Source organism: Rousettus aegyptiacus, unplaced genomic scaffold, assembly GCF_014176215.1.
Source record: "Rousettus aegyptiacus isolate mRouAeg1 unplaced genomic scaffold, mRouAeg1.p scaffold_m13_p_5, whole genome shotgun sequence".
In the NCBI taxonomy this organism is placed as follows: domain Eukaryota; kingdom Metazoa; phylum Chordata; class Mammalia; order Chiroptera; family Pteropodidae; genus Rousettus; species Rousettus aegyptiacus.
This window is the reverse complement of record NW_023416308.1, coordinates 60,967,365-60,984,928: the sequence shown is the minus strand read 5'-3', so window position 1 is coordinate 60,984,928 and position 17,564 is coordinate 60,967,365. Positions and strand designations below refer to the sequence as shown.

At 34.2% G+C, this 17,564-nt stretch overlaps 1 protein-coding gene across 4 annotated transcripts in view; it reads right to left on the bottom strand.

Annotated features, from left to right (window-relative positions):
• The window catches only part of MRE11 (MRE11 homolog, double strand break repair nuclease), a 62,344-nt gene that overhangs the window by 14,269 nt on the left and 30,511 nt on the right, over window positions 1–17,564 (bottom strand). For 3 of the 4 annotated variants that reach the window (XM_016158694.2, XM_016158698.2, XM_016158697.2), the window contains exons 15-18: window positions 12,553–12,772; window positions 11,536–11,619; window positions 3,436–3,494; window positions 1,344–1,411 (exon numbers count right to left, since the gene is read on the bottom strand). In XM_016158694.2, the coding sequence (XP_016014180.2) occupies window positions 1,344–1,411; window positions 3,436–3,494; window positions 11,536–11,619; window positions 12,553–12,772 (431 nt within the window). The remainder of the gene's footprint in view (window positions 1–1,343; window positions 1,412–3,435; window positions 3,495–11,535; window positions 11,620–12,552; window positions 12,773–17,564) is intronic. The other variant, XM_036220382.1, reaches the window with a different exon arrangement.

Sequence of the window (17,564 nt, the reverse complement as noted above, 5' to 3'; positions counted from 1 at the left end):
CGAAGGAGATATTTCTTTCATTTTTCTTTCTCCAGCTCCTAATGTTTACCTGAATATGGAACTATATTTACCAATTTTTCCAACACAGACTCTTAATTCATATAAAGTATATATTCTCAATGGGGGTCAATATCATACCCAAGGAACAAAAAACAGGGTGGGGTGGGTGAAAAATCTTAAGATATTACAATGGTTTTTGGCACTCCCGAGCTTGATCTTACCCAACAAAATTTCATCCTTTAGTATTTACTTTCTAAATTAAATTTAAGTCATTTTAATTTAAATCAAATTTAATTTTTATCCTTGGGTAATGAAAAAGGTTGAGACCATAAAAAAAGTTTGAGAAACAATGAGATAGCACTTGCCCCTCAGTCTCATCCTTATTTCTATAACTTCTGCTCATGTCATTTCTCTCGACTGTCACTCTCTACCCGTTAATCAAAATAATTCCTATCTTTAAAATCTCAGGTAAATTTAACTACAGGTATAAAGCTTTTTCTTCTATGAGAGAGCCCATACTTCTTGCTCCTTTTTCTGAGGGCCTATAAACACCCATACCTAGTTTGTATCACAAAATTTCACACATAATTATATACTGATCCAATCATCCCTTAATGGATTGAAATGTGTTCATCTCTCTTTTCCATTATAATTTATGTTGCCTGAAGGCAGTAACCATTTTAAAACATTTATTATGTCCCCCATCAGACCTAATATAATGCTCACACAGAAAATAAGTATGAAAAAAAGTGCCTGATTATTTTCTTAAGTAGAAATTTTCATTAACTGAGCTTTAGTTAAGCAGTATTCATCTAAAATGTTAATACAGAAAAGAAAATGGCAATAATGAATCAAGACAAGCCACAAAGTAATAGACAAAAACATAAAAGGATATAAAAAGCATGTAAGTACTCAGAAGGCAGAGAATATCAATATAATCTTCTTTTTAGCACCCTGTATAATTTAGCATATAAAAATATGATGATGAAGAGAAGCTGAAATCAAGTACTAACAAACCACAAAACTATCTTCTGTTAATTGAAAATAACATAGTACTCCATCAAGAAAATCATCAGGTAATAAAGACAAAAGAAAATGAATTACAGGTTATTTAAATTTTCAATGAAAATATTTGTAATTATTTATGCTGCATTGATTCTCTGAAGTAGTACTTGGTCTACTTTCCACTTCTTGGTCTGTTTTCCACTTCTCTACATACTTGACTTGACTAGTTGAAAATAAACCTGCTAAACATCTGAGGCATAGAAGGATGTTGAAGCAGAATTCTGGATAATTTTTAATTTTTTCTAATGTTTCTTTTTACAGGAAGTCACTGTACTTACTTTTGATCTTGTTTGGAAGTAGTAGGAAAGATGTCTTCTTCCATATCTGATTCATCTACCTCAATCACCTAAGGGAGTAAAAAGACAAAATAACAAGTAGTTTTTACAGAAATAGAACATTTAAATAAAAATGAATTAAATAACTGAATCTGAGTTTTTTTTTTAATATACCAAAAATAAATAAATAAACAAAAGTCACAAAAAGGAGGCAGAAACCATGTAAGCAGCATCTATTTAAACTAAAGCTCAGCCTAGCTTCCTGCCAATATCACTCTTCATTCAGAAGTAGGATTTTAATACAACATGTGAGATCTCACTTTTCTCTAGGCCTCCAATGCAGCCTGGGTACCTAAATGTACATGCAGTTAGACTGGCGACTGATTTGCATAGGGTTGTGTATAAGAAGTGTCCCGTGATTTTCTGGGGTTCTCATGAGTTAGATCATCGGTGTTCCATCTCTAATTTTAGGTGAGGTACTGTGTAGGAAGTATTGTGTGTCTATCTTTCTGTTACATTTATACATGTTAAATATCATTTGTTGGTTTTAAGCACCAGTATATATATTTGTGATTCCTGACTCTAAAATTGAAAATGCTACCTATTCTTCTACATATTATCTTGACAATACACACATTTGCTTCTTCATCTAATTGATAAAGCCAAGGACAAAATACTGAAAAAACAGCACTTGTCACCCCCTCCTGGTTGACAGTGAACTATTTATTAATCAAGTCATTAAAAGCAGTTGTACAGAACAGCTATGAATCTAGACAATATTCCTGTATTTTATACATAAAACTATCAGAAGATTATTGTATATGCCTTTAAGGAATCAAATGCATTCAACATTCCCCTAATCTACCACTGTGTAACCTCAATCAAAAGATGAAAAAAAGTTAGTTTGGCATGATCTGTTCTCTTTGAATTTGTGTTCTTTCTTACCTGAAGATAGAAAAATTCAGAAGGGAAGCTACCTTGTAAACATGGTATTAATTTTGTTTGCAGATATGATCTTAATTAGAGTTAAGCAGGCAAGAGTTAATCAGAAATAATGAAATGGAGTCAGGATAATCATTATTAGTATGAGTACACTCACATGTGAGTGAACAATAGGAAGAAAAGAGAAAAAAGGGAAGATTAAATTAAGAGAGATTAAAGAACAGTATTAGAATCAGGACAAAGAAGAAATTTTCTCAAAATGGGAATGGTCAATTGTGTCACATACTTGGGAAATCAAGAAGATAAAATTTGAGAAAACGCTGCTGGGGCAGTATAATATAAAACGATGATTCCCAACTAGGAATGAGTTTTAACTCCCACTCCCATTCCAGAAACATTTGGAAATGTCTGGAGACGTTTTTTGATTGTCAGAACTAGGATGGTGCTACTAGCATCTAGTGGGTAGAGGACAGGATGTTGCTAAACATCCTACAATGCACAGGACAATCCTTCACAACAAATACTTATCTGGTATAAAATGTCAATAGTGCTGCTGCTGAGAAACCCTAACACCGAGGGAAGGGTACTGGCTTGGGAGTTAAGACACATGGGTTCTGCAAGTGAGGTAACAGGAGAGTCAAGTCCTTATTAAGCTCTTTTTGGAATCCAAAACAGGAGCAGAGGTCTATGTTATATCTAGAGCTGAATGCAGAGGTCCTTAGACTTCAATCTTTTAGTTTCTTGAGTCCAGCTTCAGCCATTAAGACACAAGCCAGAGTATTATGAAAATCTATGTAATAAAAGGAAGCCAGTCATAAATAAAACCTCTATAAGCATTGAACTCCCATCTTCAATATTAGTATTCTATGCACGGGCCCTTTTGGTTCAACACTGTTATCCTCAAAAATATTGCCAGGTATATACAGTTATGGATTTCTAATCATGTGATCTAATCCATTATTTTAAAAAGAGAAACTCCACCCCACTCCATACCTCCAAAATCCTAGAAGCTCTATCTAGATATCAGTAAAGTTCTCTCCAGCTTTAATGTTCCACACTTTTTCTTTCTCTATTTACTTTCAGATCAATTAGATAATTCATAACGCATAAAACATAAATTATTAAAATACAACTATAAAACTTTTTTTCTTACCTCTGAATAATTTTTAGTAGTAACATTTTGAGAAGGCTGCTGTCTCGCAGATTCAAAGGCTATAATGAAAAAGATAAAATAGCCATTATGTTATTCTTAAAATAACAGAGAAAAATTTGCACATTTCTTTAGCTGAAGATTTCCTAAGACCTACCTGCAAAAACTCATGATGACTAATTATAAAACCATTTATATTTTTTTACAATCTAAAGAGAGGTGCCATTCTATATTCAAATAAATAAAAGCCTATCTGCAAGTTTCATGATTTCTTCGCTTATTCAAATATAGTTACAAGCCATGTTCATAAATACACTTATACAAAAATATTTTACAGAAAAATACCTGAAGGATAAAATCTTATCACCTGAGGGACTGAACTCCTAATATATTGAGGGTAACCTTCCTACAGTGCTTCTTCTCTTACAGTTGGCAATTCCCTCCTTGTGGCTATGTTAGGAGCCAATATGAGCTTTCTTATTCTCCCCTATTTTGTTAACCATATTTGTTCAATACCTGAGAAATAGTCTAGAGGCAAATTCTGGAAAATGGCATTATCTGATAAAATTTTCAAACTCTTTTTAAACTTTACAGACTTGGTTAGAAACATGAAATTTAGTTAACCATTTATTTTTCCTGAGCCCAAAACTTTGATATTATGATTTTATAATAAATAGATATTTGGTCTTTGTCCCAATTTCTGGCGCAGAGCTCTTAAACTCTGAATTTCCTAAGTGATGAAACCCATAAAGGCATCTTTTGTTATGTTAATGCAGTGATTTTAGGAAAGTAGGGGCAGATTACCAGGGGACCAGTCTCATTCTGATTTCTGGGGAGGGGAGAGGGGCTGGAGGTTAAATCAATCACCAAAGCAAATGAACAAACAAAACAGAAACAGACTGATTGACACAGAGAACAAACTGATGGGTGCCAGATGGGAAGGGGGTTTGGAGCTGGGTGAAAAAAGTGAAGGCATTGAGAAATACAAATTAATTGGTAGTCACAAAAGTCATGAGGATATAAAGTACAGCATAGGGAATATAGTCAATAATACTGCAATAACTATGTATGGTCAGGTGGATACCAGACTTATCAGGGGGATCACCTCATTTATATAAATGTCTAACCACTATGCTGTACACCAGAAACTAATATTGAATGTCAACTGTAATTGAAAAAAAAATACTATAATCTTCCCCACCAAAAATGAAGTACCAATGGTCAAAGATTTAATCAACTGTGCCTGCGTTATGAAGCCTCCATATAAACCCAAAAGGAAGAGGTTTGAGGAGCTTCCAGATGGGAGAACCACAACGCTTCCGCCATGTCAGGCCCCAGACTCCTGGGAAGACAAGCTTCTTCTTTATGTATCTTTTCTTCTGGCTGTGGATTCGTACGCTCTAATATCCTTTGTAATAAACCAGTAATCTAGTGAATAAACTAGTTTTCCTGAGTTCTGTGAGCTATCCCAGCAAACTAATCTAAGCCAAGGAGGGGGTTGTGGGAACTTCTGATCTATAGCCAGTTGGTCAAAAGCACTCACTGGTCACAACCTGGATTCAGACTGGCATCTGAAGCAGAGGGTAGCAGTCTTGTGGGACTGAGACCTTAAACTGAGGAACTTGACACTGTCTCTGGGTGGAGAATGTTAAAACTAAGTTAAACTGTAGGACTCTCGGCTGGTGTTCCAGAGAACTGCTTACACATACACACTTTGGAATTGGGTGCAAAACCTGGAATAAATTTCAAACAGCCAATCAGAGGTTTATTTTCTCCTAAGCATTACCAGTTTCCTAACATTAAAAAATGTCTCCCCAAGACAACCCCCAACAGGGCAAGAGAAGGAAAAAAAAAGACGAGACTTGAAAAGTTAAATGCTCAAAGAATCTCATAAAGTTCAAAATTCTCCTAGTCAGGAAACTCAGAATCTTTCTACCTAGCCTAAATTTATGATCTGCTCATGTTTTCCTACTCCAGGTTCCACCTCCAATTTGTGATGTCCACCTGGGAGGACAAAGGGCAGAGGCAGAGTTCTTGTCAATTAGTGGCCTCACATCCTACTCTACTTCCATTTAAAGGGCTGAACGGGGCAACTGGGTAACAAAGCCAGTCATCATGACTCTTTTTTTGAGGTGGTATCTCCTGCGATTTTAATTTGCATTTCCCTGATGATTAGTGATGCTGAGGATCTTTTCATGTATTTGTATTGGGGTACATTTTACACGCAGTATTAGTCACCCTTTGTAATTATACGGTTTTTTGATTTTTGGCAAAACTTTACAGTTGCATAACCGCCTGAAAATCAAGATAGGGAATGTTCCTTTCATGCCAAAAAGTTCTAAAGTGCCCCTTTGTGGCCGATTCCCTCACCCACCTCGAATTCCTGGCAATGACTGGCATAATTTCTTACTCTGTAGTTTGGCCTTTGTCATATGATGGAATCATACAGTATGCTGCCTTTTGAGTCTGGCTTCTCTTACTTGGCATAATACTTTTGAGAGTCATTCATTCATGTTGCCGCATGTATAAGTAATTTGTTCCTTTTTACTGCTGAGTCCTATTCTATTTTATGAATGCACTAGAACTTGTTAACCAATTCACCAGTTGATGGATGACATTTAGGTTGTTTCCTGTTTGGGGACAGTACATCATGACTCTTTAAAAGAATATTTCTGCTTAATAGTTATTCACTAATTGACTCCTCAAACTTTCAGATCCTTGAAAAGAAGAGCCCTCCTTTCTTTTTATCCCCAGCGGATAGCAAACAATAAATAAATTCACATAATTAATGTTATCGGAAAATAAGCACTGAGTTTTGTTAGGAAGGCAATACAGTATGGTGGTTAAGAATTGTCTCTTAGAATGAGACTTATTTTGACTTATAAGCTGGGTGACTACAGCCAAGTTCTTTTGGCTTAAGTCTCAGTTTCCTCACCTGTAATATAGTGTTAATACTACTTCATGCAGAAATTCTTTCAAACGATAAAGAAGAAGTTAATGTAAATTATTCTGGCAAATGCATAGACGTCGTAGCATTACTAGCTACAAAAAATGTAGCTAGTAATAGTAGGGGTAAATGTATTAGCAGCAGAGGTAACCACTATGGTAAATTAAGTGTAAAAGCAAAGGCTTCAAAGCTATCTTTTATTTGTTTTAGTCATCATCCTCTTCGGATGAACTTTAATGGTAAATTCCAGGCTGTCACCTTTATATACAGCCACTGCTAGCTTTAAATGTAATACCTAGCTTTCTCAACAATATCCAGTATAATAACAAATCTCTATACTCTGTGGAGCTTGTTATTACAGAATTTGACCTTTATCTCCATTTACAGTAGGGATCTATCAGTTATACTTTTAAAGTTGCTCTTGTTCCAAAGTCATGTTAACTATAGTTAATACCCCATGATTATTTTGTAAGAGACTTAAACACCAAATCTAACCTGATAAAAACATAGACATTATGTATAAAAAGTCAATTTCATTTTTTCAAAAAAAGGCCCAATGTTGGAGGTAATCAGTTAAACTGAAAAACCATTAGACTGAATCAATTACATAAAAGACAAATTGAAACTATAAAACATCCATTTTCATAAGTTACTATAAACATTGCCACTAACTCTAACAGCAGCAATCCTTTATTTGAGTCTTACTAAGTGCTACATTCAGTAACGTATGTTCATAAGTTCATTTACTACTTCTAACTATTCTGTGAAGTCAGTACTACATTGCCAATTTTATAACTAAGTGATCTGAAGCTTACAGAATAATAGCTTACATTTACTGGAGCTTAATATGTACCAACACTGTGCCAGGTATTTCACATGCGTTTTCTCATTAATCCTCAAAATAGCCCATAAAATGCAACCATTACCCCATTTGACAGATGAGGGCACTGAAGCTTAGAGTTGGAAAGCTTAATTAATCTGCTAGGGAACACACAGCTAGTAAATCGAGGAATCAGAATTCAAACCAAGGTCTGTCTGACTTTAGAATCACACTGTCAACCTTTATGATACATGATCCCTAAGTAATTTTTATTCAGCCATTCTCGAGTATTAATGAACATATACTGTGTGCTAGGCACTGTAGATACTATGACGAACAAAAGAGTGCAATCCCTTTCTCTGGGTACTTATAGTGCAAGGGCATCAAGGCGGGGGTGGGGGGGCGGGGGGTGGGGGGAAGAGCTGGCTGACCACACCAGATGTTGACTCTAGAGCATGAGTTCTTAACCAACCATTGTAAAAGGTACTGCAGTAAGATTTTTGCCTGGAACATACTTCAGGAAATCCTAAGTTTCATATGAATTTGGCTTACTTACATAGCCTCTTATATTGTTAGTTAAAAAAAAATGTTAAGTCATGCCTATCCATGAAAATTCTAAAGTACTACAACTGGTCTCTTGTTTTCTCCACACAAATAGAAGCTTTATTGCATATTATCAATAGGTAACAGAGCAGGAATCAATAAAGAATGTCTTTTAAAGTTTCACTGGCATAATGGTTCTGAAAGGACCTGATGTTAAAAATTAAAAAGTAAAAGAAATGCTCACAAAAACCCCTATGAAACATAGAGTTCTAGTTGCAAAAAAGATAACCACAAATGAATTTTAAATACAGAAAAAAAACAACTACTCTGTACCTATTCCCTGTAGGTTAGATTATTCAAACACTTCTGCTGAAAACAACCCAAATTACCACACCAAACACTAAAAAGAAAATCTTAATGGCACTGAAGAGCTAATCACATAATAAGGAACAAACAGACCAAAACCAAAGAAAAGCTAGAATTCAGAGAGGCTTGTATAGTAGAGGCATTTTCCCTAAGGATACCATTTGATCTGGGCAAATGTTAACAATGGTTTTAACAGTTCTGGAGGAAAACGGAGAGAGCTACCATAGTCTGAGCCTGTCCAAGGTGCGAAGCCTGACGCATTTCCTCCCTACATTAAGTTGGGACCCCAAAGGTTAAGGGGAGAAGCAGACACAAACAGGATTTGATTTTACAAATACATATCACCTGACTGGCACACAGGTATAAATTTAAAGTGGTCTAAGACTAGTGGTGCCTCTAGAAGCCTGGGAAAACAAACGTGAATCTTCTCTGGAGGAAGATATCTTCATCCAAGATCTCAAATTATTCGTACTGCTGGTTTTGGGGGAGACAACAGATAACAGCATACAAGGAAACAAGTCACCATACATGAGAAGCAACAGAATCAAAAACTGCAATAGAAAGAGGCCAAAGACATTCAGATACTGGGTTGTTAGATACAGAATACAAAAGAAAAAAAAAAAATCCTTACTGTGCAAACACAAGAAATTAAAGACAGGCTTAAAAATATCTGCAGAGAATGTTTAAAAAGATTAAAAGTAACGCTGCATATTTAAAAAGAACCAAAAAGAATTTCAACCTTCCCTCCCCCACAAAGAAAGAAAATTAAAAATTTTAATGGACAGTTTTAAGAAGAGATGAGTGAACTAGAAGACTGATCAGAAATAATTACTCAGAACACAGGGAAATAAAACAACAGAAAATACAAGAAAGGTTAAGAATCATAAAAGGAAAGAGTTAAAAGGTCATATATATTTATTTAACTGAAGACCCAAAAAGGAGAAAAAGAATAGTGTAGAGGTAATACCTAAGGGCAAAACAGCTAAGGATTTTCTAGTAACGATAAAAGACCAATCCACAGTTCATGACAGCCAATAAATCCTAAGCAGAATGAAAAAAAAAAAAATCCCATTATCTAGATTCATTATAGTGAAACTGCAGAACACCAAGACAGCCATCTGGAAGAAAAACAGACTTAAAAAAAAAGGCAACAAGTTTATCTGCTTTCTTAGCAATAGCAATGGAAACCAGAAGACTCATTTTAAATGATTAATTCTACCTACTGCTATCAAAAGAAGTTTCACATAAAACAATTAAAACATGAGTGGGCTAAGGTAAACATGGGTAATTTATAACATCTATGCCTCTGTGCTAACCAACTTTTTGGTGGTTTAACATGAAACTTCATATTTCATTGACTCTTCTAATTCCCTCTGCTTTCGCTTTTTTTTTTTTATAATAGCAGTAACAGTTCATAAATGCCTACCACATGCCAGGTTTTTTGCTTTTACTTTTCAGAATAACCCAATGTGGCAGGGATTATTATTCCCAATGTACATGTAAACAAACCAGAAGAGTGAATGACCTGTCCAAAGTCACAAGGCTTTTTATGTGGTGAACTCAGCCTAGATATTTTCCCATCCTATCTTTTCTCTCTTTCTCCTTCGCTGCTTTTATTTTAGACCTGCCAAGAAGAGAACAGCACTTTTCCAGATGCCATTTCCTAATTGGCAACAGAGACAATATGCTTCTAAAGTCAAAAGACCAGGATCTCAGCTAGCTCTCCTTAAGTACTGAATGAATAATCCTTGAGTGAAAATACAGCAACAGAATTTTTGATAGGAAGGTTCCTTAATTGTCGTCATTTAACGGATCTGTTGATTATATCCTTTTTCCAGGTTCTGCTATCATCCAACGAATGCTGAAAACTTCCTTTGATAGGGTTACAACTCATCTCCGTCTGAGGCAGCTTCCTCCATCTTTATATTGAGAACCGGCAGCTAGGTCTCTAATCTTATCTTGCTCTAGCAACTAGTATAGTGTTAACTACTGGTTCTGGAGTCTAGAAATGTTGGAATCAATCCACAAGCTCTAGAATTTACTAGTTGTGAGACCCTGAATACATTGCCTATCTTTTCAAAGCCTCAGGTCCCTTTTTGGTAAAATAGGGATAATTTAAATACCTACGCCACAGAGCTATTGGGAGGCATGCAGTAATTGTTCCAGAAATATTAGCTATTATTAGTACTATCAGTGGTTTTATAGGAATAATTTAAATACCTACGCCACAGAGCTGTTGGGAGGCATGCAGTAATTGTTCCAGAAATATTAGCTATTTTTAGTACTATTAGTGGTTTTATCAACCTAGGGCAAATTGTTTAGCTCAATTCCCTCATCTACAAATGAGGGAGTAGGCGAAGTTGTTCTTTTATTTATATATATATAAATAAAATGAATGATTATATAAAATTTATATCCTTCTTGAAACAGTTCCAAAGATGAACACAGTATTCTTGGCATGATGCATCCAATTCAGTACAGAGAGGGAACTTCCTTGCTATAGAGATGCACAACCTCTATTAATAATACTTACGACACCATTAGATTTGGATGGGTAGGTCAACCTGCATGACTCTTACTGACCTAAGTCTTTTTTACTTGGGTCGCTGCTGTGTCACATGCCTCTCAGAACTCTTTATGTAAAGCTGACCTTTTAAATATATATGCATTTTATATTTATCCTTGATAAATTTCATCTTGTGAGATTTAGTCCAACTCTTTAATCTGTCAAAATTAATCCTAGCTATAAAAGTAACCTCAGATAATCAGATAATGTAAACAAAATACATATGTATGGATATCTGAATACTAGGTAAAAAAAATATCACCGCTCATTTTAACATATATTTTCATAAATCTGACTAACAACTTTGGCTGTTCTCATAAACCATACTATTTAACATCATTTATTAAATTTTTATATTAAGTTATTACTACAGATCATTTATAAAAATAGATCCCCTTAGTTTGAGGACAATTTTTAGACCACAAAATTTTAATTCGAAGAACCCTAATCATAATTTCCCTTAAATACAGCTCACATGACTTTTCTATACTAACAGTAGAGACAAAAGCAGGGTGAGGAAAGAAAGTAAACAACACATTATGAAGCAGTTCCTAATCTCTCAATCAGTGTTGACTTACTGACCAACTGCCTTTTCTACGTCTTAGTGATCTCTCTGTAAAAAAAGAAATAATGAGATTGGTCTAAAAGTTAATTTTTAAAGCTCAGCTTCTGTAAGAGCTCCAATAAATGGTAAAAACCTTTTAAATCACAGCATAATTTATCCTGTGATTCTACAAATGCTTTGTGACTCCCCAGCGATGGCAACACAAACCAATGAAGTTTACTAATGGGGTTTCCTAGGTCTTTCTGTGTTGGAATTTACAAATAACTGCTACATAATCATTTGCAGTCTATACTCACCATCTATAATAGACATATTTCTAGATGTTGACATAGTGGCCTTTGAACTTCTGCTTCGAGAAGAAGTCTCCAGACCAGTGCCTGCTATTAGAATAATGAGCAGTCAATATACAAACCCATTAGTAGCTAAGCTTTTTTTAAAATAACACCAAAATTAAATCTAAATAATGTCAAAACATAGTTTATGTGTAAAAAGCCAAAGAAAGAAAGATAGATAGATAGATAGATAGATAGATAGATAGATAGATATAAAGAAATATCTAGTCTGATCAATTAGGCTGTACTTGGTTCATATTGTTCCAATTAAAATTAAGAAAAAATTTCACAAATGTAAGGGTAATAAAAATAATTATCTTTAGAAAAAAAGGATTACTCTCCTTGGAGATTTTTAGCTAAGGTACTATTCATTTTACTATCTTAAAATTCCTATGGAAAAATATATAATAAAAATAATCTTAAAATGTTCCTAGGGATTGATTTATATAATGCATCAGGAAGTCACTGGATGACTATTTTCTATTGTTTGGACTATTTAATAACAACAGTGTCACATTAAATACAACGATGGCAATTAATGTTAGTAATTGTTTTAAGAAATCAAATAGTTTTGGGTGGCTTTTCTTTTCAAAGAAATGTTATGAAGCCCCTTCATAAGAATGTGGGCATCTGTATGATAGCAACAAAAATAATTTTTATGATCTGGAGTTTTCTTCCTGCTGCCAGCGGCCATTAGCTAGCCATTTTCCTCAAAAGCTCATATGTACCTCATTATTACTTTGTACATGTAAGAGTAAATAAGACAGTAAACATACCCAAAAAGTGCTATGTGAAAAAAATACATATTAAGAGCAAGTAAAACCCTATGTGCATGCAACCATTCAAAATTCATGTACATGTCAGAACTACATTAAAGACTGATTTTCTGCATTATAAAAATAGAAGTCTAAAGGACAATTCTGTACTTCCCATTCAATGCCCAAGTCTGGATGTGTGTAAAAGACTGTACTCAGTGCTGACCTCTTCCTCTTTGAGACCCTCCTCTGGACACTGAATTCTGCCCTCTTCCTCTTCTTCGGCCTCTTCCTCGGCCTCTTCCTTTGTTGTCTGCTGCTGAGTTGCTACTATCTGAGTCATCAGCCATCTGTTCTGCCAAATCTATACTCATAAGGTCATTAGCACTAAAGGCGGAAGCGGAGTCCTCTGACTGAGATCTCAGGGCTCTGGCCCTAGTCATGGCCTGAGAGGAATAACAAGAAGAAAGTACATACTAGTAGGTAATGCAACACCCTAAAAGTCATTAATCTGATCATTCAGATGAACATTTAATATTGTCAAACTGTCTAAATGTTTTTTCACTAATCATGTTATAAAAATGTAAAACAGGATAACCTCCCTCCTCCATCAAATTCAATGCCTATGATTTGTCAGATCAATTTACAATACTACCTGTAAAATGAGACCTTCTGAAGAAGTTTACCGAGAAAGATAAAATTTCACAGAATCAGAACTATCAGAACTGAGAGAAATACTGGTAATCACTCCCAATTCAACACCACCATTTCTAAGAGACTGTCACCATTTGAGCAACTTTGTACAATGGGCTCTTAACAAGAAAAATAAAACCTACAAAAAAAACAGCTGCTATCTCTGGGTGATGAAATTTTAGGGCACTTTTGGTTTCTTCATTCTTGAATATTAAAAATTTCCTACAATATACTTTTTCAAAATACTACTTCCATAATCAGAAAAACATGAGCAATAACCTCATAAATATATGATTAAAATAATTAAGTAAAATATAGCAACTGAAGGCCTGGAAAAATAAAAACCATAGGACAAAGACAATATGCCACAAATTTTATTTTGATAAGAAACTGACTACAAAAGACAAGTTTGAAACTTAATGAAATGTTTTGATTAACTCTGAAATGAATACAGACTTTGATTACAAACAGAATAAAAGCAATGCTGACCTCATCTCTTCCCATAAACCAATCAAAATGAAACACAGAGAACAAAAATGAAACACAATACCTTTTCAGTTAAACTAGAAAATAACGCTAACCACCAAACACAAAATCTATGAAGAGTTACTGGATATAGTGAATCTTTGACATGGCTAAGGAAGAAAGCTGAGAAGAGTTTCAGGCAGTGTAGAGCTACCCAAAATTAATCTATATCAAGAGGCCATGAAAATAGTCTTTCTTGCTTGAATGATAAATTCTGGGTCTTCTTAGACCATTTCTAAGCTTTCTGTGATGCCATGAGATAAGATGAAATGAGGAGATGAGAACAAAGCAGGCAGGGTAGAAATAGAAATGAAGTGGGTAGTGAGAGGTGGGAAGTAATATCATAACAATGATCTGAGCTGAAGTGAAATACAGCTAAATCATTAATGAAGGGCTCAACATGGCATTACAATGCAAAAACAAATAAACAAACAAAATCCAAACACTAAGGAATACAACAAAAATATTTTTAAAATAGCAGAAAAAGATTTCAAGTCATCTTTCTTGTTCCAGATGAAGTGCAATCAATCTTTATTATTCTTGGATTCCATATTTGCAAATTCACCTACTTGCCAAAATTTATTTGTAACCCCAAATACAACACTCCTGATACTCTCGTGGTCATTCATGAACTTGTATAAAGTGGTAAAAATTCTGAGTCGTCTGACACATACATTACACAGATAAAGTCAAATAATGCAACAAAGCCTTTTCATAGCATATTTTAGTGTCTCATTTTTTCACGATTTCATACTTTTGGTTAGCAATTATACATTTTAAATGCCCCTCCACTCACCAACCCCCCACCCCAGCCGGTGAACAGCTGAAATGCTGTCTGTGTTCCCAAGTGCAAGAAGACTATTACATGCCTTACAAAAAAAATACATATTGTTAGATAAGTTTCATTCAGGCATGAGTTATAGAGGGCTGTTGGCCAGAAGTTCAATGTTAACGAATCAAGAATGTATATTAAATAAGTTATCTTTAAACAGAAACACACATGAAAAAAGTTATATATTGATCAGTTGACAAAAATGTTATAAACAGTGGCTGGCAGGAACCTAATCCCCTATTTCCCCAAGAAGCAATAGTTCAGTGTTCACGAATTCAGTATTTACAGTGACTTTGTAGAACATAACTACCACGAGTAACGAGAACCAGCTGCTGTATATATAAGGGGGAAAAAAGTAGATTTAAAAGAAAAAAGGAGACCTAAATTACATAATTAATAAGCTAGATCTAACTGTTGCATGTTGAACTCCAAAAATAAGTAATATGCTCTTTTCAAGAACCTATGAAATGTTTTAACTGATATATAATGGGGGGCCTATGAAGAAAAATATTAATAAATTCTAAATAGTACAGAGTATACAACTAATCATCATGCAATAAAATTAGAATAGTAGAACAAAAACTGACTCCAAACTATAAAATAAAATTAGAACTGTAGAATATCTAGAAAATAATAAAATATTGTATATCAGAATATACAAAAAAAAGCAATGAATTAAATTAAAACAAAAAGTTAGAATGGAAAGAAAAATTAATCCAAGAAAAATTAAAAGAATCATGATAAATATTCTGCTTAAGTCTAAATACTTTGGAAAATAAATGACCTAAACTGAGTCAAGAAAAGACAGACAATCTCAACAGATTATCAAAGGAAATTTTGAGAAAATGGTTAAAGGAACTACGCTCCCCCAAAAAAACAACTAAGAAAATCTCACAGGTAAATTCTACCAAATCTTCAAAAAAAACAACTAATTCTACTGCTATTTCAATAGTACCAGAGCATAAGAAAGGTTTCCATTTTTTTCTTTATAAAGCCAGCAGAACATGGTACTGAAAACTGAAAATTGCATGCATAAAAATAAAATTACAGTATCTTATGAATATTAAAGCAAATAACAAACCCAGGAGTATGTGAAAAGCCCAGTATACCTGTAACTGGGAAATTCATAAAGTGATACTGAGGATGGGCCAATATTAAGATATGTGTTAATAGTAATAATTCACCATATTAACAGAACATAGGAGGGAAAACCCCTCATGCTTATCCCCATACATGCTAAAAAGGCATTTATTTCATCACCCATTCTGGATTTAAACAAAACCCCTTAGGAATAGGCAGATACTTCTTATATGACAAAAACTCTAAATATGCTACACACACATAAACACACTGTGCGCACTCTTTCACATGAGTGTTCTTATAAATTAATTAGAAGAAGACCAATGTCTTAGCCAAAAAAGAAAAAAATTTTCTGGGCAAAGAACATGACCAAGTGTTTCATATAAATGATTTGTAAACATAAAAATTGTTCAGACTCTAGAATAAAAGTAGTATGAATTAAAAACAACAAGAAATAGTTTCTCACCCCTTAGATCAAAAGAGGTAGTAGTACACGATGACAACAAAGATGTAGACACGTGAGAGCTCCCAAATACTGCTGGACGGAATGTTAACTGGTTTGACACATCTTTTCATGTGCTTTGGAACAATTTGGCAGAATCAAGCAAAGTTTTAAATGCATACACCATTTTATGATTATTTTTTCTTGAGAATTACATCATTTCCAAATTTAATGCTTTCCCTTCGTCTAAATACTAAATCTTCATGTTATCATCTCAAACATCACATTCAAATAGTATTTTAACTTTGCCTTTTCTATGCAATAGACTTTGGAGTTCAATGATGTCTTTGAAGTACATTTCTTGTAAGAATTTACCTCATGAGTGTAGGTCTAGAGCCAATGGCAAGACGTTTCCATATACTTTTTTGTGAGATTTGAAAATGCAGTATCCCAATATTACACTTTTTAAAATTGCGGTAAAATATACATAGCATAAAAATGTACCACTTTAGCCATTTTTAAGTGTACAGTTCAATGGCATTAAGTACATTCACCATGTTGTGCGACCACTGCCATCATCCAGCTCCCCAACTTTTTCATCATCCCAAACTAAAACTCAATAGTCACTAAACAATAACTCCCCATTCCCTAGTGCTCTCAACCCCCAGTAATCACTATAGTACTGTCTGTGAATCTGACTACTCTAGTTATCTCAAATAAGTGAAATCACACAATGTTGGTCCTTTTCTATCTGACTTACTTCGCTTAATGTTTTCAAGGCTCATTTGTGTGGTAGTTATGTATCATAATTTCATTCCTTTTAAAGCTAAATAATATTCCTGTGAACGTGTATAACATTTTGTTTATACATTCATTTTTTGATGGACATTTGGATTGTTACTATCTGTTGGCTATTGTGAATAATCCCATGAACATTGGTATACAAATCTGTTCAAGACCCTGCTTTCAATTCTTTTGGTCCATACATAGAAGTGAAATTGCTAGATTGTATAGTAGCTTTTATACTACTACCATCAGCAATGCACAGGGTTCCAATTTCTCTGTATTCTTGCCAATACTAATATTCTAGTTTTTGGATAGCAGCCATCATAAAGGGTGTGAAGTGGTGTCTCCAGGTTTTGATTAGCATTTCCTTAATGATTAGTAATATTGAGCATTTTTTCATATGCTTATCGGTCACTTGTCTACCTTCTTTGGAAAAATGTTTGAGTCCTTTGTCCATTTTTAAATTGGGTTGTTCTGTTGTTAAATTTTAGAGGCCCTTTATGTTCTGGATATTAATGCTTTATAAGATATATAGTATGATTTCTAAGTATCTTCTCCCATTTTGTGGGCTGCCTTTTCACTCTGTTGGTAGTACTCAGTATTACAATTTGAAAGAGGATATCAACCTTGCCTCAAACTCAGATAGAACATAAGAAATCAGAAGCCAGATAAACTATGGACTGTGGACCCGACTAAGAATAATTTTTACATTTTTAAAGGATTGTGAAAAAAAATTTTTTTTAAAAATGTGACAGAGATCATATGTGGCCTGCAAAGTCTAAATTATTTACTGTTTCACCTTTTATTTAAATGCGAGTTTATAATTAAAGAAAATATTTGAGAGTTTTTCTATGTGAACAAGAGTTCTTATAGCACATTT